Here is a 20,970-nt window from a genome sequence, read left to right on the forward strand (position 1 = left end):
TGAGCCCCATGTGGGACAGGGCCTGTGTACAAACTGATTAGCTTGTACCTACCCCTACTCTTAGAACAGTGCCTGGTACATAGTAAGCGCTGAACAAGTACCATAAAAAAACCACCAGTGATGGATTGATAGCTTTCCTCAGTAGTAGTAATAATAACAATAACTGTGCTTTCAGATGAGACCCCTATCATTGCCGTGATGGTGGCCCTTTCTTCCCTGCTGGTCATCGTGTTCATCATCATCGTGCTGTACATGCTCAGGTGAGCGGGCCGGGGTTCCGCCCGGCCCCGGTCTCTGCCCTGGCCTGGCCGCCGCCACAGCCCTGTGGGCCCAGGACACCCCGAGGCCCTCCCCGGGGGGAGTGACGAGGCAGGGTGGAGCACTCACATGGCTGCCTTAACGAGGAAAGATATGGGGTTGCGGGGGAGACGACAAACCCGGGACAGACCTGTCCCCGGGGCATAGAAGGGAGTGACAGAATTGACCATTCAGTTCATGGAGCAGTGCGGACCAGTGGAAAGAACCCGAGCTTCGAAGTCAGAGGACCTGGGTGCTAAGCGCTCAATAAATGCTAATGAATGAATCCCGGCTCCGCCCCTTGTCCGCTGGGTGACCTTGACCGAGTCACTTCACGTCTCTGGACCTCATTGTCCGCATCTGCAGCATGGGGATTCAGTCCCCGTTCTCCCTTCTACATAATGGGAGTCCCCTGGGGGACGGGGGACTGTATCCCTAGTGCTTAGTGCAGTGCCTGGCACTGAGTAATTGCTTAATGGGTGTCATAATAAGAATTACTACTAATAATAATAGTAAAGTAACAATTAATAATGAAGATACCTGGGCTGGAGAGGAGGGTAGGAGAGGGGTTGTTGTCACTCGTGTCTATCTCTACTGGCCAAGCTACATTTAGCTACCATACTCAACTCCCTGCAGCACCTTGGGCAGGTTGGAGTTGAATGAGGCCACTCTCAGCACTGCCCTCCCTTCTGTTAGGGTTACATATATATATATATATAATTGTTTTGTTAAAGGGCTATGTGCCAGGCACTGTACTAAGCCCTGGGGTAGACACAAGCTAAATCAGGTTGGACACAGTCCATGTCCCACGTGGGGTTCACGGGCTTTTACGGATAAAGGAACTGAAGCCCAGAGAAGCAAAGCGACTGGCCCAAGGTCACCCAAGCAGACAAGTGGCGGAGCCAGGATCAGAAGTCAGGTTCTTCTGACTCCCAGGCTCTAGCCACTAACCATGCTGCTTCTTCTGGGAGGGCATTAACAGAGGGATGCAGGACTGATCATCTGCCTAGATCCAGATGCAGGTGGCAGAGAGACAGGATTTGGGGGGCACAAAGTGGAGAAGTTCCCATTGCCTTGGGAGAAGCAGTGCGACCTAATGGATGGAGCCCGGGGCTGGGATTCAGAAGGACCTGGATTCTAATCCTGGCTCCACCGACTTGTCCTCAGTGTGATCTTGGGCCAGTCACATCGCTTCTCTGGGCCTCGGTTCCCTCATCTCTAAAAGGGGTTGATGACTGTGAACCCCCAATGGGATGCGGACGGCGTCCAACTTTATTAGCTTGTATCTAACGCAGTGCTTAGGACGGTTCCTAGGCACATAGTGAGCACTCACCAGATACCCTTTAAAAAAACAGTGGAGGGAAACATAAGGAACCAGAGTGAAGGATGCTCTGGCTTCAGTTTCGTTGGTGAGGGAGACAGCCCACCCTTGGGGTGCTCTCTACGCTCACCACCCATCTCACCCCGCAGGTTCAAGAAATACAAGCAGGCCGGAAGCCACTCCAACTCCTTCCGCTTGTCCAACGGCCGCACGGATGACATGGGTGAGTCTGGGGGATGCGGAGGGGGAGGTGTCCGGAGACGTGGGCCATTGGTTGGAGGTAGGAGGGTGGGGCAGGCGGAGGCCCAGGTGGGCTTCCCACGGGATGGTTTCGTCCTTCGGGCTGAGCAGGTGGAGGTGGCAGGCTCCTTGCCCCTGGCCCTGAGCTCCCCCAGTTCTGGGCCACCTGTTCGCCCTTTGGGACAAGCCGCGTGGAGCCCGTGGCAAGAGCTCGGGTCTGGGAGTCTGGGGACTTGGGTCCCGATCCCAGCTCCGCCATCTGCCCGACTTGGGACTTCAGGCGAGTTGCTTCGTATCCCTGCACCTCAGTATCCTTCTCTGTAAAACGGGGGTGCAACCCCTGTTCTCTTCCCCCTTAGACTGTGAGCCCCATCTGGGACAGGGATCGGATCTGACTGAATCATCCGGTATCTACCGCCACACTTGGCATGGAGTAATCACGGAGCAGCATGGCCTAGTGGATAGAGCCCGGGCCTGGGGGTCAGAGGATGTGGGTTCTAATCCCAGCTCCACGACATGTCTGCTGTGTGACCTTGGGCAAGTCGCTTCTTCTTTGTGCCTCAGCGACTTCATCTGTAAAAGGGGGAGGAAGACTGGGAGCCCCATGTGGGACAGGGACCGTGTCCAACTTCGTATCTACCCCAGCGCTCAGAACAGAGCTCGGCACATAGTAAGCGCTTAACGAGTAGCACCGTTATCATTAACGGGTTCCGCGATGATGACGAGGACGATGAGCAGGGTGATGGTTTGTGCCCCAGAGCCCCAGAGCGTGCCACTGCTGGCCAGATCGCCCAGCACCAACCGGAAGTACCCGCCACTGCCCGTGGACCGGCTGGAGGAGGAGATCAACCGGCGCATGGCCGACGACAACAAGCTCTTCCGGGAAGAATTCAACGTGAGTCCCTCCACACCGGGCCAGCCCCGCTCCCGCCCCAGGGCTCGGCCCCCGTCCCGGTGGGGCCCGGCCGGGCCGAGCCAAGCGGGGGTGAACCTTTCCTGACCTCTCGGGCGGGAAGCCGACAGCTACAGAGGCCCCGGAGAAGGACGGGTTGGGGCGGCGGGGCCTTCGGAGCCGACGGCCCGGTGGGGAGCCGTGGGCGGGCTGCTAGCACGGGCCCCGTCCGGGTCAGGGGCGCCCGTGGGGGCTGGAGTGCCCACCCCCTTGAGCTGAGCCAGGTCTGGTCCGTGGGACCCTGGGGGAGGAGGATAAGCCAGCACCAGGACCGGTAGCCCCCAGCTGGCCACCACCTCCAGGAAGGCAGGAGGCCGAGACTAGGGGAGGGGAGGGAGGTGGCGTTTGCTCAGAGCCCTTCAGCGGGTAGTTTGCCTGGTGAGGGGGGCGGAGAGAAGTGGCCACTCTGACCCGCGGGGCCCCGCCGAAGCTGCCGCCCACCGCCCCGCCAAGTGCTCTGCTGCCCTCTCGTGGGTAGAGTTGATGGCACGGGGCCTGCTTATGCGGTGTTGGTTTGAAGCGCTTATTCTTGAGAAGCAGCGGGGCCTCACGGATAGAGCACGGGCTCCGGTGAGTCAGAAGGACCTGGGTTCTGATCCCGGCTCCGGCACTCGTCTACCGTGTCACTCTGGGCGAGTCACTCGACTTCTCTGGGCCTCAGTTCCCTCATCTGGAAAATGGGGGTTGAGACGAGGAGCCCCATTTGGGACATGGACTTTGTCCAACCTGATTACCTGGTGTCTACCCAGGGCTTAGAACAGTGCTTGACACATAATAAGCACTTAAATACCACCACCATCATTATTATCATTATTATGGGTCCAGCACTGTACTAAGCGCTGGGGTAGGTTCAGAGACCCACCCCTGGGGTGCTGCAACCCTGGCCCTCCCCCCACTTCTCCCCACCCCAACCATCCCCACAAGGGACTCAGGGGTTTTCGGTGGAGAACTGGAGAGAGGTGCTAAGGTAGTGCCCGGTACAGAGTAGATGCTTTCATAATTGCTGTTACCTCTTAGTACTGCTTCTCTAATTAATAACTGTAATTGTGGTATTCGTTAAGCGCTTACTATCTGCTAGGCACTGTATTAAGCGCTGGGGTAGATACGAGCTAATCGGGTTGGACGCAGTCACCGTCCCACACGGGGCTCACAATCTTCATCCCTATTTTCCAGATGAGGGAACTGAGGCAGTGGGGAGTGACGTGATGTGCCCAAGGTTACCCAGCAAGCAATTGGCAGAGCCGGGATTAGAATCCGGGTTCTCTGACTCCCAGGCCCAGGCTCTAGCCACTAGGCCACACTGATTCTCAAGATAAGGCACACCCCTTCCCCTCCCGTTGCCACGCCTCAAAGTCCCCAGAGGGTCTGGTGCCCCAGGGGCTGATTTGTGCACTTGGTCACTGTACACCTTACTGTGTCTGGGCGGTCTTGACCTTGGGGGTCCGGTGGGTCCGGGAGCAGTGAGGAGAAGGGGCTGGCACCGGTGCCCCCAGAGAGGGCAGCTCCAGCACACCATGGTGGGTGGAACGGCCCTCTCTCCGTGGGCAGAGCCAGGCAGGGCCGACTCTCTCCCGTTAGGCGCCGGGCTGAGGGACAGGATGTGGCGGGTGGGGGGACAGCGGACAAGCCTCCGGATCCAGTGGCAGCACTGGATGCCCTGAGGCTGGCAGCCACAGAGCCGTGGGCACCGCCAACCGTACCCAGGCCCCGCCTGGAGCAGTCCGGAGAGTAACACGGCGCAGCCAGAGACTGACAGGCAGCAAGACCTGTCTTCTGGGTGCCCTGCGGCCAGGCAGGGCGAGCGGTCCAGCTACTGCCAGGGGAGGTGCCCCCACTGGGAGTTGCTCGAGGGCGGGCATCGTGCCTACCTGCTCTCTCCTAGTCTCCCTTCCTAACACCTGGTGTGCTGCTGTGCACACGGCAAGCGCTCAGCGCTCATCGAGTGCTCAACTGCACTACCGCAGTCCGTCCGCCCCGAGGCCACCCCACCCCCATTCGTTCCTGTGACCCCCTCCCCTTCCTGGCCCTGTGGCTCCCTTCCCCTGCAGGCAGTGAGTCTTGCTGCCTACCAGGCCCCCAACGTGGCATCCCGGGCCCAGTCTGCGGGGCGGGCTCCGTCCGGGCCTGCAGCTTCCCTTCCCACACCGCCAACTGACTAGCGCGGCCTAGTGGATACAGCCCAGGTCTAGGAGTTCTCATCCCAGCTCCACCACTGGTCTGCTGTGTGACCTTGGGCAAGTCGCTTCACTTCTCTGGGCCTCAGTAACCTCATCTGCAAAATGGCATTTGAGACTGTGAGCCTCACGTGGAACAGGGGCTGGGTCCAACCTGACAAATCTGTTATCCCCCAGGGCTTAGTACAGTGCTTGGCACGTAGTAAGCGCTGAACAACTACCGTTATCATCCTTACAGGCACTTAATATGCGCTTAACCAATACCACAATTACTAGTATTATTATTATTGTCATTATCAGTATTAAAAGCAGTAGTGGCAGCGGCCGCTTCCTGAGCCATTTCAGGCAGTGGCGATGCCGCTGATCCGCACCCTGACCCTGACCGGCGCCCTCTAATCCACGACTTGGCAGCGGGCCCCGACATGGGAACTACTCCCCACCCACCCGCCACCAGGGTTCCTGGGCCCCAGCTGACATCCAGCGACTCTGGCGTGGCAATAGGGGAAGCACAGAAAAGACTCAGCCCATCTCACGTGGAGCACACGGCTCCTCGGTCTCCATCCCCCTCCACGCCCCCCCCCAGTGCCTGTTGGGTCTCGGCCCGGGTCTGCCGGCTGTCTCCCACGCCTCGGGGCTGGGCCGTTGCCTCTTTCCCATTTGCCTGGTCCCACCCCAAGAGGAAAAAGAAGCAGCACTGTCTAGTGGAGAGAGCCTGGACCTGGGAGTCTGAAGGACCTGGGTTCTAATCCTGGCTCTGCCACTTGTCTGCTGTGTGTTCTCGGACAACTCACCTCACTTCTCTAGCCCTCGGTTTCCTCATCTGTAAAGTGGGGGGCCGTTTCCTGCCCTCTCGTGCCCTCAGACCCTGAGCCCCACTTGGGGCGTGGACCGTGTTGGCCATAACGTTCAGTGTCGTGCTTGGCACGGGGGTAGAGCATTTGAACGGTGCCACGGTCATTTATTATCATGATTCACCTCGCACCCATTTCCACCTCGCAGCTGGGACTCTGGGCTTCGGGCCAACAGAGCGGGGCAAGGGGCAGGGTCAGAGGGGGAGGGGGAATCAGTCCCACGGCAGGTGTGACCAAGACCCCCTAGCCGACCTGGGGTGACTGTGATCAGACTGAGCTCTGGAGAGCAGAGGGAGGACGGCAGTGGAGGAGGCCACCCTGGCTGCCAACTGACTGGAGGAGGGCAGGAGCGGGTAGAACGGGGCCGAGGACATGGAGGCGCTGGCGTGCCAGGAGCCGGCCCTCCCCCAGCCAGTCCCCTCCGGAGGTCCCCACAGGGCGTCGGGCCTGGTGGCCAGGGCCCTCTCCAGGGGCTGGGGGCAGCAGTAGCAGCAGCCTCTGGCGGCGGGGGCCGATTCGGGGGTGGAGATGGGAAAGACGATGACGGCGCCGACCTCTTCCTTCACTTTAGGCTCTGCCCGCCTGCCCAATCCAGGCCACCTGTGAAGCAGCCTCCAAGGAAGAGAACAAGGAGAAGAACCGATACGTCAACATCCTGCCCTGTACGTACGCGGCCCTCCCGGCTCGGACCGCCAGCGCGGGCATCTGGGACTGGGGAATGGGGTCCCGGCTGGACTTCACCGGGAGTGAGGGGAGCGGGGAACCGTCATCACTAGCCCCTAGCCGCTTTCTGGGACCTTGTGGGACAACTGCCTGACTCTGGAAGGAAGGGACGGGGGGGGGGGGTGGAGGGATGGAGGGAGGCAGGGAGAGGGAGTGAGGGAGGGAGAGACAGAGGTAAAGGGAGGGAGAGTAAGAGAGGGAGGGGAGGAGGGGTGAGTCCCTGGAGTCCAGGAGAGAAGCTGGGTGGCAGCTTGGCCTGGTGGAAAGGGGAGAGGTCTGGGAGTCCGGAGCTCTGGATTCCAATACTGGCTCCATCTCTTGCCTCTACCTCAGCCGAGTCACTGAGCGCCTCAGGGACTCATCTCCCTCTTACACTGTGAGCCCCAGGTGAGAGCGGGACTGTCCCGGTCTGATTACCTGGCCCCTGTCCAACCTTTAGCACAGGGCTAGGTGTCAAACAGGTAATTAGTGTCAGTATTATAATCACCATTTATTGCTAAATCCCAGGCCCTTCAAGAGACCAAGCGAGCAGAGCAGGAGGGTTAATCCCAGCTCCGCCACTTGTCAGCTGTGTGACCCTGGGCAAGACACTTGGCTTCTTTGGGCCTCAGTTCCCTCAACTGTAAAATGGGAATGAAGACCGTGAGCCCCATGTGGGAGGTGGACTGTGTCCAACCTGATTAGCTCTTACCTTCCCTAGCAGTACCGTGCCTGGCACATAGAAAACGCTCAGCAAATACTATTTTAAAAAATAAATCAAAAGGAGGGGAGGAGCCCTGGAGGAACAGAGGTAACCCTGCCGGCCCCCTGAGTGGCCCCTGGTTTTCTCCCCTGGGCTCCTCCCTCTTCCCTCCCTAACCCCGGCCTCCCCTGCTGACCTTAGTGACAACCCCATGCCCCCCGACTTTCCACCTATCCTGCTCCGTGCTCTGTGCCCCATTCCTCCTTTCTACTGCCAATAATAACACTGGGTCACCAGAGGTACTGGTAACCAGTTCAGAGCTTGTCTTTTTCCCCACGGGGGGCACTCACAGTCCAAAATGGGGGAAAGAACAAATCCTTGATCCCCATCTTACCCATGTGGAAACGGAAGCAGAAAGAAGTGAAGTGCCGTGCTCAGAGTCACCCAGAGAGTGAGTAGCTTGAGCCAGGACCGGAGACTCCCAGTCCCATGTTCTTTCCACTAGGCCGTGCTGCTAAACTCCAGAAAGGCCCTCATCCCCAACCTGGCAAAAGGTGGCTCTGGAGGGCAAGGGGCTGGGAGGGGATGGGGGCACTGGCTGGGGGGTGGGGGTGGGGATGGGGGCACCGTGGGGGGAAGGCAGGGTTTCGGAGTCGGAGTGAGTCAGTCGGTCATTTCTTGAGCACTTACTGTGTGCACAGCACTGTATTAAACACTCGGGAGAGCCCACTGGAACAATATAACAGACCCATTCCTTGCCCACAAAGAGCTTAGAGTCTAGAGAGGGAGGTGGACATTCAAAGAAGTAACTGGAGGATTGTCTTCCCCTGCAGATGACCATTCCCGGGTGCATCTGACGCCCGTGGAAGGGGTCCCGGATTCGGACTACATCAACGCCTCATTCATCAACGTAAGGGCCACCATATCCTTGGGGAGCGGGTGACTCAGCGCGGGGGGCGGGGGGTTGCTCTTCCGTCTACCCTCAACCTGTGTGGACAGTAGAGACCCGGCGAAGGACCGGGGCAGGGCAAGCCACGATCCCTGCCTTAGAGAGGCCGATGGTCCAACGCGGGGAGACGGGTTCCCCATCCTGACCCCAAAGATGGGATGGGGTCCGAGGAGAAGCTGGAGGAAATCTCCCCGGGATCTGCCCTGTCAACTGCCCTGGCTGTCTTTTAGTAATAATAATGGCATTTGTTAAGTGCTTACTCTGTTCCAGGCACTGTACTAAGCACTGGGGGGATCCAAGCAAATCAGGTTGGAAACCGTCCGTCCCACATGGGGCTCACAGTCTCAGTCTCCATTTTCTAGATGAGGGATCTGAGGCCCAGAGAAGTGAATTGACTTGCCAAAGGTCATGTAGCAGAGAAGTGGTGGAACTGGGATTAGAACCCTCCCCCCAACCCCCGCCAGGCCTCCCAAGGCACCACCTGCCGCTGGCAGATGGACTGAGCGAGCCATCCCTTCCTGCTCTGGGTCTTCAACGGCTCCTGGCCGGTGCCCCCCGTCCTCAGCAGTCGCCCTGCCCAGAAGCTGCCATGGGGACACTGGCCCGGCATCCCCTCACCCCGCCCAGCATTGCAGCTGCAGGGCAACTTGTACCCTGGGACGCAGCTGGAGCCCGGGACTGGGTCTCCTTGGGCCCTAGCCTGAGGACCGCTCTCCTCCTCTCCCTTGTGGTTCTAGTCCTGGCTCCGCCATGTAGCTGCTGGGTGACCCTGGACAAGTCACTTCGCCTCTCTGAGCCTCGGTGACCTCATCTGTAAAATGGGGGTTAAGGGTGGGAACCCCATGGGGGATGAAGCAATTTGCTTGTATCCACCCCAGCGCTTAGTACGGGGCCTACCACAGAGTGAGCGCTTAACGGATGCCACCATCATCAGTATCATTACTGACAAGCGGGCCCATTCAACAGCCGACGCTGGGCTGCTTGGATGCCCCGTGGCCACGACCCTCAGATCCTAGGCCCACTGGTCCAGCCTCCTGCGTGGAGGCCTTGAGAAGTAGCGCGGCTCAGTGGAAAGAGCACGGGCTTGGGAGTCAGAGGTCATGAGTTTGAATCCAGGCTCTGCCACTCATCAGCTGTGTGACTGTGGGCAAGTCACTTAACTTCTCTGTGCCCCAGTTACCTCATCTGTAAAAATGGGGATTAACTGTGAGCTTCACGTGGGACAACCTGATTACCCTGTATCTACCCCAGCGCTTAGAACAGTGCTCAGCACATTTGTTGTAACAAATAACAACATTATTATTGAAGAGAGGCTGATCAGGGTCGGGGAGGTGGGGGGAATGCAAGGGGCTGGGTTAGGTCCTCTTGGGAGACAACCAGGCCCACATCCCTCCTCCTCTTCCCGTCCTTCCCGTCTTCCCAGGGCTACCAAGAGAAGAACAAGTTCATCGCTGCCCAAGGTGAGTTCCGTTCCACATCTCTGAGGGGCCCGGCCCCGGCCCCATCCCGCCCTTGCAGTCTGCCCTGCCTCCGGTGTGTCCTGTCGCTGGACGCTACTGTAGACTTCAGCTATGCAGCGGCGGCGGCTGCCCTCCACCCCTGGATGCTTATAAGGTGGCAGGGACCAAGGCCTGTCACACCAGGTCTTTCTGACCAGTAAGGCCTCTGGACTCGGATTTATTGTTGTTGTTGTTATTATTATTACAACATGATATTTAATTGGGGTATTTGTTAAGCACTTACTATGTGCCAGACACTGTACTAAGTGCTGGGGCGGATACCAGCAAATCAGGTTGGACACAGTCCCTGTCTCACGTGGCACTCACCATTTTACAGATAAGGTAACTGGGGCGCAGAGAAGTGAAGTGCCTTGCCCAAGGCCACACAGCAGACAAGTGGCAGAGGCGGAATTAGAATCCAGTAGGCCACTCTGCTTCCACCCCTCAAAAACCTCCAGTGGTTGCCCTTCCATCTCCACATCAAACAGAAACTCCTCACGGTGGGCTTTAAGGCACTGTCAGCTTGTCCCCTCCTATCTCACCTCACTGATCTCCTACTATGCTACAACCCAAACCAACCCACCCATTTTGCCCTTCTAAATGCCAATCCTGGCTCTGCCACTAGTCTGCTGGATGACCTTGGGCAAGTCACTTCACTTCTAGGCATCAGTTCCCTCTTCTGTAAAATGGGGATGAAGACTGAGTCCCATGTGGGACAGGGACTGTATCCAACCTGATTACCTTGAATCTACCCCAGCACTTAGAAGAGTGCTTGGCACATAGTAAGTGCTTAACAAATGCCATTATTAACCTTGTCCCCATCTCTCCCTCCCCACCTTCAGAGCCCTATGCAAATCACACCTCCACAAGGTCTTCCACGACTGAGCCCATTTGCCAGTTTGCCCGATTTGCCCTCTCTATGTTTGTTGCTTTTGTGCTTAGGTCTGTACCCCTTAAACAGAAGCAGCATGGCTTAGTGGATAGAGCACGGGCCTGGGAGTCAGAAGAATCTGGGTTCTAATCCCGGCTCCACCACGACTGCCATGTGACCTTAGACAAGTCACTTCACATTTCCGGGCCTCAGTTCCCTTATCTGTAAAATGGGGATTAAGATTGCGAGCCCCATGTGGGACAGGGACTGTGACCGCCCTGATTAACTAGGATCTACCTGACTGCTTAGAACAGTGCCTGGCACATACTAAGCGCCTAACGAGTACCTTTATTATTATCATGAATATTGTTAATCATAATACTGTGATAGTCACCCTAGCCCCACAGCACTTATGTCCATGCACATCTGGTGGGCAGAGATCGAATCTCCCTCTTCCGTTGGCCTGGCCTCTCCCAGTGCTTAACACAGTGCACTGCCCACGGTAAACACTAAAATTAATACCATGGTTTGCTTGCCCATAGGACCAAAAGAAGAAACGGTAAACGATTTCTGGAGAATGATCTGGGAACAAAACACAGCGACCATTGTGATGGTGACCAACCTGAAAGAGAGGAAGGAGGTGAGAAGGGAGGTGGCCTCTCCGCAGCGTCCGCCCAGCCGAGCCGGAGGGGCCGGCTTTTTTGACCTCGGCCATTAGTCCCAGACAAGCTGGAGGGCGGGAAGTGGGTCCGGCAACCGCGAGACAACTGGGATGAAATTGAGCGCGGGGTCATAGGGAGATCGGCTAGGCGCCCCGGGTGGTAGGCTGCGGTCTGGGGGTCTCATTGGCCCGTGGGCTTCGTGGCAGTCGGCGGCGAAGTGCCGGTAGTCAAGATCCCACCTGGGCGGGTGGCTTCCCAGGGGGCCACCCTCTGGCGAGCCTCAGCCTCTGGACTATCAGCTCATTGTGGGCGGAGAATGGGTCTGTTTATTCTTCTATTGGACTCTCCGAAGCGCTCTGCATATAGTAAGCGTTCAGTAAACCTGACTGAATGAGTGAATTAATCCGGTCCCAGAGCAGCCTGAGGACCCCCACCATGTACCCCCAGGGCTCTGTCATGTTGGTGCTCCGGAGAAGAAGTCTCCAGGGCTGTGGGTTTTGGGCCCAGGGGTGGGAATCCACATGCGGCTGGCCACCCCTGGGGTAGACCGGGAATAGAAAGGGGAGGACCGACAGCACATAGTGCAGACGAGAGCTGATGCAGCGGCGGGGGTGGTGGGGGAGCGAGGGTCTCTCTGTCTCTGTCTGTCTCACCTGGCGGGGGGCTGGCTCCCGGTGGACTGCTTCCCCCTCTCTCCCCAGTGCAAATGCGCCCAGTACTGGCCCGACCAAGGCTGCTGGACCTATGGGAACATCCGTGTGTCCGTAGAAGACGTGACTGTCCTGGTCGATTACACCGTGCGCAAGTTCTGCATTCAGCAGGTACGGGGGTCGTCCCCGCCCCCCACGGCCTCTGCCGCCTCCAGCCGCATCTGGTCCCTGCCCTGGCCCCCTGGCCCCCGCTTGCCCCGCCCCGCCCCTGGGGGGGTCTGAGACTTGGATCTGCCCGAGAACCAACAATAGGTTGGGCATTCCTGGTGCCCATGAGCTAGCGATAGACCGTGTGTTCCTGGTTCCTGGGAGCTAGCGATAAACTGGACAGTCCTGGTGCCCATGAGCCAGCAAAAGAGCGGGCATTCCCGGTGCCCGGAAGCCTGCGATATGATGGTCATTCCTGGTGCCCGGGACCCAGCGATAGGCTGGACACCCCTGGTGCCCAGCTAGGGGCAACTTTGGTCAGAGGGATGCCAATAGGGGTGGTCACCAATACCACAGCCCCATCCAGTTGGCATTAATAATAATAATAATAATGTTGGCATTTGTGAAGCACTTACTATGTGCCGAGCACTGTTCTAAGCGCTGGGGTAGACACAGGGGAATCAGGTTGTCCCACGTGGGGCTCACAGTCTTAATCCCCATTTTACAGATGAGGGAACTGAGGCACAGAGAAGTTAAGTGACTTGCCCACAGTCACACAGCTGACGAGTGGCAGAGCCAGAATTCGAACCCATGACCTCTGACTCCAAAGCCCGTGCTCTTTCCACTGAGCCACGCTGCTTCTCAATACTGGCTCTATGGCTCTGTGCCCGGGGGCGGACCCAGCCCGTACCTGCCGCTCCCTTCTCCTGCCCATGGCTGGATCCCCAGAGGCTCGGAGCAGGAGTCAGTCCCGAGACAAGTAGAGCCCCACTCAGTGGACCTTGGCAGGGGCCACCTGGGTTGTACAGCCTGCAGGGTCCCGCCCCAGGGAAAATGTATGGTCATACTGTTCTGTCGTCCTCTCCCAAGCTCTTAGTACAGAATTCTGCACATAGTAAATGCTCAATAAAAGCCAGTGATGGACACCAGCCCAGGAGGAGGCTCCGGCCCCCTGGTTTTTGCTGGAGGTGAATCCCCCCACCCCTTGTGCGGACTAGCTCCCCGGCAGGGAGGGGCGGGTGGGCGGACTGCGCGCCAGGGGCACGGACTTCCTTCTCGTCCCCAAGTCCCGTCCCCACCCCGGCCAACGCCGCCCCCTCCACCCCACCTTCGCCCTCCCCAGGTGGGGGACGTGACCAACAAAAAGCCCCAGCGTCTCGTCACGCAGTTCCACTTCACCAGCTGGCCAGACTTCGGCGTGCCCTTCACCCCTATCGGCATGCTCAAGTTCTTGAAGAAGGTGAAGACGTGTAACCCCCAGTACGCCGGGGCCATCGTGGTGCACTGCAGGTCTGTCTTCCCCCACAGTTGGCTGCCTTTGCTCTTGGAGGGACAGGAATATCACCCCCATACACACATACCCTAGACTAGGGGGCCGGGGGAGTGGGGGGGGAAAGGAAGAGGGGAGCAGGTTTCAAGGAGCCTGCTTCCACACTGGAAGTCCTAGCAAGCCGAGCGGTTTGTGGGTGAAAGGGACCGAGGAACAGAGAAGCAGCGTGGCCTAGTGAATATAGTCCAGGCCTGGGAGTCAGAAGGACCTGGATTCTCATCCCAGCTCCCCCACTTGTCTGCTGTGTGACTTTAGGCAAGTCACTTCACTTCTCTGGGCCTCAGTGACCTCATCTGGAAAATGGGATTAAGACTGTGAGCCCCATGTGGGACATGGTCTGTGTTCAACCTGATGAGTTCGTATTTACCCCAGTGCTTAGTACAGTGCCTGGCACATAGCAAGCGCTTAACAAATACCATTTCAAAGAAAAAAAAGGAACAAGAATGGGCAGTTCCTGCTGGGGCAAAGGGACAGGCCTGGCTTCATCCATTCATTCATTCATTCAATCGTATTTATTGAGCACTTGTTGTGTGCAGACCCCTGGACTAAGCACTTGGGAGAGTACAACAGAACAATAAATAGACACATCCCCTGCCCACAATGAGCTTACAATCTAGAGGGAGAGACAGATATTAATAGAAATCAACAAATTATGGATATGTGCATAAATTGCAGTGGAGCTGGGAAGGGGGGATGAATAAAGGGAGGAAGTCAAGGAGACGTAGAAGGGAGTGGGAGAAGAGAAAAGGGGGGGCTTATTCAAGGAAGGCGCCTTGGAGGAGATGGGTTCTGTTCTGGCATCAGGCATCAGGTCCCGGGGGCAGGGCCAGAGGCTAGCGCCTGGCTCGGGTCCCCTCCTATGGCCATGCAGGGAATGGGACCAAGAGATACCTGAGCGTGTGAGCGCTGCTCAGCCGCTTGCCCATCTCCCCCCCGACCCTCTGGCTACAGCGCGGGGGTGGGCCGCACGGGCACCTTTGTCGTCATCGACGCCATGCTGGACATGATGGCCACTGAGAAGAAGGTGGACGTGTACGGCTTCGTGGGCCGCATCCGGGCCCAGCGCTGCCAGATGGTACAGACGGACGTAAGTGGCGCTTTCCCTCTTGTGGTCCCCTGCCCTGGGGGCTTTGGGCAAGAAGCAGGGTGGTCTAGTGGACAGAGCCCGGTCCTGGGAGTCAGAAGGACTTGGGTTGTAGTTCTGGTTCTGCGTCTTGTCTGCTGTGTAACCTTAGGCAAGTCACTTCACATCTCTGGGCCTCAGTGACCTCATCCATAAAATGGGGTTGAAGAGTGTGAGCCCTATGTGGGATAAGGGACTGTGTCCAACTTGAATGACTTGTATCTACCCCAGCACTTAGAACATAGTAAGTGCTTAACAAGTATTATTAACATAATGCACGAGGGCGGGCATTATGGGGAGCACAAGCCTTGGGCAGCGCCATGGGCAGCCGGACACACCCCACGCTGTCCTGGACCCTTTCCTTCTCCCACACCCGATATATCCCCTCCTCTGAGGGGACTCTGCCAGCTGGGAGCCTCAATCTCCTGGCTGCCCGATGTCACAGCCCGGGGAGGGTCGTCTGGGGTCCCAGACCGGGCAGGGGGGCCAAGGCCGCTGCCGCCGGGTGACGGTTGACGTGCCTGCCGCCTGTTGTAGATGCAGTACGTGTTCATCTACCAAGCCCTGCTGGAGCACTACCTGTACGGGGACACGGAGCTGGAGGTGACCTCGCTGGAGAGTCACCTGCAGAAGATCTACACCAGAGTCCCCGGGACCAGCAGCAACGGCCTCGAAGAGGAGTTTAAGGTCCGTGGGAAAAGGGGCCCTGCGGGGGGAGCGGGGCGCGCTGGGGAGAGACCAGTCGGGGTTGCGGGAGAGAGGGAGATGCCTGGCCCGGCCCTGGTTCACCCACATTCACGCCCAGAGCTCCCTGGCACTTGGGAGGTAGTACCTGAACCCACCACACCAGCCTCCCTCCCCGACTGGCTGTCGTCCCCTCCCTGAACTTGGTGGCCTTTTCCCGGGCAAGAAAAAGTCCCGGGCATCTTTCCCTCGCTCACATCCGCCCCTGCGTGGGCCCGCCGAGGCTCGTGCCCGCCGTCCAAGCTGGGAGAGGGATGCTGGGGACACCCGGGGTGTAACCGAGCTCTCCCTGCCCCCACCCACCAAACGCAGAAGTTGACCTCCATCAAAATCCAGAACGAGAAGATGCGGACGGGGAACCTGCCCGCCAACATGAAGAAGAACAGAGTTCTGCAGATCATTCCCTGTACGTGCCTCCTCCTGCTCCGACTCACGCACACCGCGGGAGGGGGTTGGTTATTGGGGAGGGGAAGGTTCCCGGGGAAGGAGGCGAATTTCCGGGTGAGCTTTGGGCTGGGGCCCGCTCACGGGCCATGTTTGTCCGCTCCTGCCGCTGGCAGACGAATTCAACAGAGTCATCATTCCAGTGAAGAGGGGGGAGGAGAACACAGACTACGTGAACGCATCGTTCATCGACGTAAGTGGTACCTGGCCCCTGGGGGCATCGTGCCCCCATGCCACCTCTCCCTCCCCCACCCCGGGGTGCCAGGCCCCCTCTTCGGGTCCTAGCCAGCTCCAGGGGTGGCCCTGACTGGTTGTCACCGATCCGGCCCCGCAGGGTTATCGTCAGAAGGACTCGTACATTGCCAGCCAGGGCCCACTGCAGCACACCATCGAGGACTTCTGGAGGATGATCTGGGAGTGGAAATCCTGCTCCATCGTCATGCTCACTGAGCTGGAGGAGAGGGGCCAGGTCAGTGGGGGACAATCCCCCAATACGCCCAGACTAGCCTGCCGTCGGTTGCCATGCCGCCAAGTCCTGCCCACCTCAGGAGGGCAGTTGGTCCCGTCCCGGCTCCAGCGTTTTGCTACCGCGGGACGGGACTAACTCTGGCATTGCCAGGCTCCTCACTGCCCGCCTCCGCCCCATCTGGCCTCAGGAAAAGTGTGCCCAGTACTGGCCCTGCGACAACCCCATGGCCTGTGGAGACATCACCATGGAGCTGAAGAAGGAGGACGAGTGTGAGAGCTACACCGTGCGCGACCTGCTCGTCACTAACACCAGGGTAGGGGCCGGGGGGAGGAGGATGGGATGTGGGGGATGTGAGCGGGGGCGGAGCGTGTGGGGGGAGGCGCGGGGATCCGGGTGGCCCGGCTCCTTCCTCATCGCAGCTCCTCTGGCTAATTGTCTCCACGTCTCTGGCCGCCCTCTTAGGAGAACAAGAGCCGGCAGGTGCGCCAGTTCCACTTCCACGGCTGGCCGGAGGTGGGCATCCCCAGTGACGGGAAGGGGATGATCAACATCATCGCCGCGGTGCAGAAGCAGCAGCAGCAGTCGGGCAACCACCCCATTACCGTGCACTGCAGGTGAGGTGGCAGGGGCTAAGGGGGTGGGGAAGTCGGGAGGAAGGCCTCGCCGCCGGTCCCCTCAGCGGACACTTGCTCTGTGGCCGCTACTGCTCCTGGAGCACTCTGTTTCTGAGAGGCGGAGGGGGCAGGGGGGCTCACGCAGAAAGGGGGAGTCAGGGGGAAGCAGGATGCTTTCCCGTCGGGTCGCTCACATTTGAGGGAGGAGAAGCCCAAGAACCCCACTCCAAACCCACCAAGAAAGCACAAGCACCCAAAAAGATAAAATCCACCCCTCAGCCCCAGGGCCCCAAACTGGATTTGTCTGCTTTTTGGTTCCACAGGAGCCCAACCCCTTATATACATACATGGTATCTTTTAAGCATTTAATAATAATGGTGGTATTTGTTACGTGCTTACTACGTGCCAGGCACTATTCTAAACGCTGGGGGGATACCAGCAAATCGGGTTGGACACAGTCCGTCCCATGTGTGGCTCACAGTGACAATCCCCATTTTACAGAGGAGGTAACAGAGGTGCAGAGAAGTGAAGTGACTTAATAATAATAATAATGTTGGTATTTGTTAAGCGCTTACTATGTGCCGAGCACTGTTCTAAGCGCTGGGGTAGACACAGGGGAATCAGGTTGTCCCACGTGGGGCTCACAGTCTTAATCCCCATTTTACAGATGAGGGAACTGAGGCACCGAGAAGTTAAGTGACTTGCCCAAAGTCACACAGCTGGCAAGTGGCAGAGCTGGGGTTCGAACCCATGACCTCTGACTCCAAAGCCCGTGCTCTTTCCAGTGAGCCACGCTGCTTCTCTGACTTTCCCAAGGTCACTTCACACAGCAGACAAGTGCTGGAGCCTAGATTAGAACCTATGACCTTCTGACTCCCAAGTCCATGCTCTATCCACTACATCATGTGGAGTGGATACCAGCAAATCGGGTTGGACACAGTCCCTGTCCCATCTGAGGCTCACAGTCTCAATCCCCATTTTACATGCGAGATACCTGAGGTGCAGAGAAGTGAAGTGACTTACCCAAGGTCACAAAGCAGACAGGTGGCAGAGCCGGGATCAGAACCAAGTCCTCCTGACTCCCAAGCCCAGGCTCTATCCGCTAGGCCCCACCGTAGCCGGTCCTAAGAAGATTACCTCTCGGTTGCCCCCCACCCCTTGATCGGGCAACTTCTACCTGCCGGGGGACTTCTAGATCAGCCACTTGTCTGCTGTTTGACCTTGGGCAAGTCACTTCACTTCCCTAGGCCTCAGTTAGCCTCATCTGTAAAATGGGGATTGAGACTATGAGCCCCACGGGGGACAGGGACTGCATCCAACCTGATTTGCTTGAATCTACCCTAGCATTTAGAACAGTGGTTGGCCCATAGTAAGTGCTTAACAAGTGCTATAATTATGATTATGGACAGTGGAGCCAACAGAGCAGGCAGGCCCCCGAGCAGACCAGGACCAAGCCCCACTTCCCTGGGGCAAGCAGACTAGGGTCTGGACCGGGTCTCTGCAGGAGGGAAAGCAAGGAGCGGAGCTGCAGCAGCAAGGCGGTCCATCCCGGTTCTGAGAACGGGTGGCCAGGAAGGCGGCCGGCACACAGCTCCCGCAGGCGTCCCAGCTCTCCGGGCCTGGGCCCACCAGCCGTGGACCGGACCTGGATGGGGTGGAGGGGGTGGTAGATGTCTCCCCCCATCTTCCCTGGGAGAGCGAGGCTCTCCCGATCAGCAGGCTTCTCGCACGATGACAACTCAAACCCTCACGAGGATGGCAAAAGGATAACAGTGGTCGGACGGCAGGTGGACGTGTCAACGGCGACACGGGTGGTGCGGCGGAAGCTTGAGGTCGAGCCGCTGCCCATCCCCGACCCGCTTCTTGTTCCCTAATGGAAGGCTCCGCAGTTGTGGTACCCCTGAACCCCGCTCTACTTCCTGGAGCGGCTCCCCTGTGGGCCCGCCCTCCACGGGTTCCCTCCTTCCTCACCAGTCCAGCCTTTCTGGCCACCATTGTTGAACTCCTTGTAACACTGGGGCTTCTTCCCCTTCTTTCCTTGACCCCTCCTCCTTGCCCAGTTCCCACACTAGAATTGGTACTGCTTCAGGTGATGTTAGTGGTTGAATGGCACCCCCGTGCCAAACCCTCTACGGAGAGGTCCTGCGGAGAGAGCATATTCCCTCTTCTGACAAATCGCTGGGCCTTTTAATTATAAATTTGGTATTTGTTCAGCGCTTACTAAGTGCCAAGCACTCTACTAAGCACTAGGGTAAGATAGAAGCTAATCGGGCTGGACACAGCTCCTGTCCCATGGGGAGCTCACAGTCTTCATCCCCATTTTACAGAGGGAGTCATTGAGGCCCAGTGAAGTGACTTGCCCTTGGTCTCTCAGCAGATAAGTGGTAGAGAGGGATTAGAACCCAGGTCCTTTTGACTCTCGGGCCCAGGCTCTATGCAGTAAACCAAGCTGCTCTTCCCCCGTTGCCATGCCTGCTTCCGTTTAAGCTTGGGACACTGCCGCGTGAAGCCCACTCCTGGGTCCATGCCAACCAGGACGAGGAGGAGGCAACTGAGCTCTAGGCAGAAAGGCCTCAGCCCCAGTGAGAAAGGAGGGGCCCAGGGGAGCTGGGCAAGAACCAAGTTGGACCCAGGGGGCAGTTGGGAGGTGGGTGTAGGTGGAGAAGGTTCTTCTCCAGGGCCCCCGTGGCTGCTAAAGCTCACAGCTGTCCATCCATGTCTGTCTGTGTCTGTCAGCGCGGGAGCGGGAAGGACAGGAACATTCTGTGCACTGAGCACCGTGCTGGAGAGGGTGAAAGCCGAGGGGATCCTGGACGTCTTTCAGACCGTCAAGAGTCTAAGGTTGCAGAGGCCACATATGGTCCAGACACTGGTAGGCGCCCCCCGCTTGAGTGGACTTCCTCCGGGCAGACAGGAAAGGGCCAGGTCCCAGGTTCGGGGAATTGAGCCCCCCCCCCCCCCAACCCCCAGTGGATGGGGAGCTGGGGCAGGGGCCCCCGGGGGAAACTCGCATCGGGACGGAACCCCGGGCCACAGACAAAAGAGATCTGTCTCATGGCTGGCGGGAGGGTCCACGGGGACAGAACCGACCAAAATAACCTGGGGGGCGGGAGAAGGCCTGGCAGGCAGCCGTGCCAGCAGCCTGGGGCGGGGGCGGACGCTGACAGCGGAGCGGTCCTAGAACCCATCCGGCTACCCAGTTCCATCCCGGCCTCCTCCCCTCACCGCCCCGGGGACGAGGCCAGGGTGTTTGTAAGCCACCCGTGGTCCCTTGGCAGCCATCTGTCCCAGGAGGCGGGCGGGGTACGGAGCAGGCTGGGCCCTGACCCCAAGCAGATGGCCCTGCTCGCTCGCTGTCTCTCATCGGCCAGTGCTCCTGCCCCTCCTGCCATTAACTCCCGTGTTTGACGTCTCCTCCCTCCCTCCCTCCCTCCCGGCAGGAACAGTACGAATTCTGCTACAAGGTGGTGCAGGAGTACATCGACGCTTTCTCAGACTACGCCAACTTCAAATGAGAAGAGAGGCCCCGGGGCCGGCCAGCAACAGGGGCCTTCTTCGCTATTTTGTAATATTCTCTTTGTTAATATACCCCCCGATCTGTGTATATATATATACCCTAACCCGTTTACCCCGTGGGTACCCTAGGCTTCGTAATTAGCTGGAGATTTTCTATGTAGCAAAGTGGTAGCGGCCAAGTCCTTTTCCAGTGTTTTCTTGGGGAATTAAATAGCGTGGTGTTTGGATTTGGGGCGTCTGCCGGACGGGATTCCAGGCTGGGGTTTATTGGGGAATTTTTTTCCCTAAGGGAGAAGAGCTCCAAAAGATCCCCACCCACCCGTCAACAAGGAACAACAACCAAAAAAAAACCACAATGTCTTTCAGAGCTCGCATGGACGCACGCATGTCAGGCCTGTTTTCCACTCTGGGGGAAGCAAAGCCAACCCTCCTCCTGGTTGGCCCCACCCCAGGGGGAATTCTCAGCCAACAGAAAGGCTTTGGGCCGGGAAGGGAGGGGTCTCTCTCGCCTGGGAGGGGCAGCAGTCTAAACTATTTGCCGGCAGAGATTGAATTGAGACTCCCAGGGGTCCCCCGGGGAGCCGGCATTGTGGAGAGACCTCTCCTCCTGGCCCCAAGGGGATGCCAAATTTTCCCACCTGCCCCTTCCACC

The 20,970-nt window shown here is 58.3% G+C and overlaps 1 protein-coding gene across 1 annotated transcript in view; it reads left to right on the top strand.

The window, feature by feature from the left end:
* The window catches only part of PTPRA (protein tyrosine phosphatase receptor type A), a 95,265-nt gene extending 74,720 nt beyond the window's left edge, over window positions 1-20,545 (top strand). The window contains exons 6-23 of the mRNA XM_029062395.1: window positions 176-260; window positions 1,768-1,841; window positions 2,617-2,753; window positions 6,407-6,497; window positions 8,074-8,150; window positions 9,613-9,649; window positions 11,102-11,199; window positions 11,923-12,042; window positions 13,202-13,368; window positions 14,360-14,495; window positions 15,069-15,218; window positions 15,588-15,681; window positions 15,836-15,912; window positions 16,054-16,188; window positions 16,376-16,501; window positions 16,651-16,802; window positions 19,539-19,674; window positions 20,243-20,545. Coding sequence (XP_028918228.1) covers window positions 176-260; window positions 1,768-1,841; window positions 2,617-2,753; window positions 6,407-6,497; window positions 8,074-8,150; window positions 9,613-9,649; window positions 11,102-11,199; window positions 11,923-12,042; window positions 13,202-13,368; window positions 14,360-14,495; window positions 15,069-15,218; window positions 15,588-15,681; window positions 15,836-15,912; window positions 16,054-16,188; window positions 16,376-16,501; window positions 16,651-16,802; window positions 19,539-19,674; window positions 20,243-20,317 — 1,967 coding nt within the window. The 3' untranslated portion in view covers window positions 20,318-20,545. The remainder of the gene's footprint in view (window positions 1-175; window positions 261-1,767; window positions 1,842-2,616; window positions 2,754-6,406; window positions 6,498-8,073; window positions 8,151-9,612; window positions 9,650-11,101; window positions 11,200-11,922; window positions 12,043-13,201; window positions 13,369-14,359; window positions 14,496-15,068; window positions 15,219-15,587; window positions 15,682-15,835; window positions 15,913-16,053; window positions 16,189-16,375; window positions 16,502-16,650; window positions 16,803-19,538; window positions 19,675-20,242) is intronic.
* Window positions 20,546-20,970: the final 425 nt, after the last annotated feature.

The sequence above is a fragment of the Ornithorhynchus anatinus genome, chromosome 4 (genome assembly GCF_004115215.2).
Source record: "Ornithorhynchus anatinus isolate Pmale09 chromosome 4, mOrnAna1.pri.v4, whole genome shotgun sequence".
NCBI lineage: Eukaryota > Metazoa > Chordata > Mammalia > Monotremata > Ornithorhynchidae > Ornithorhynchus > Ornithorhynchus anatinus.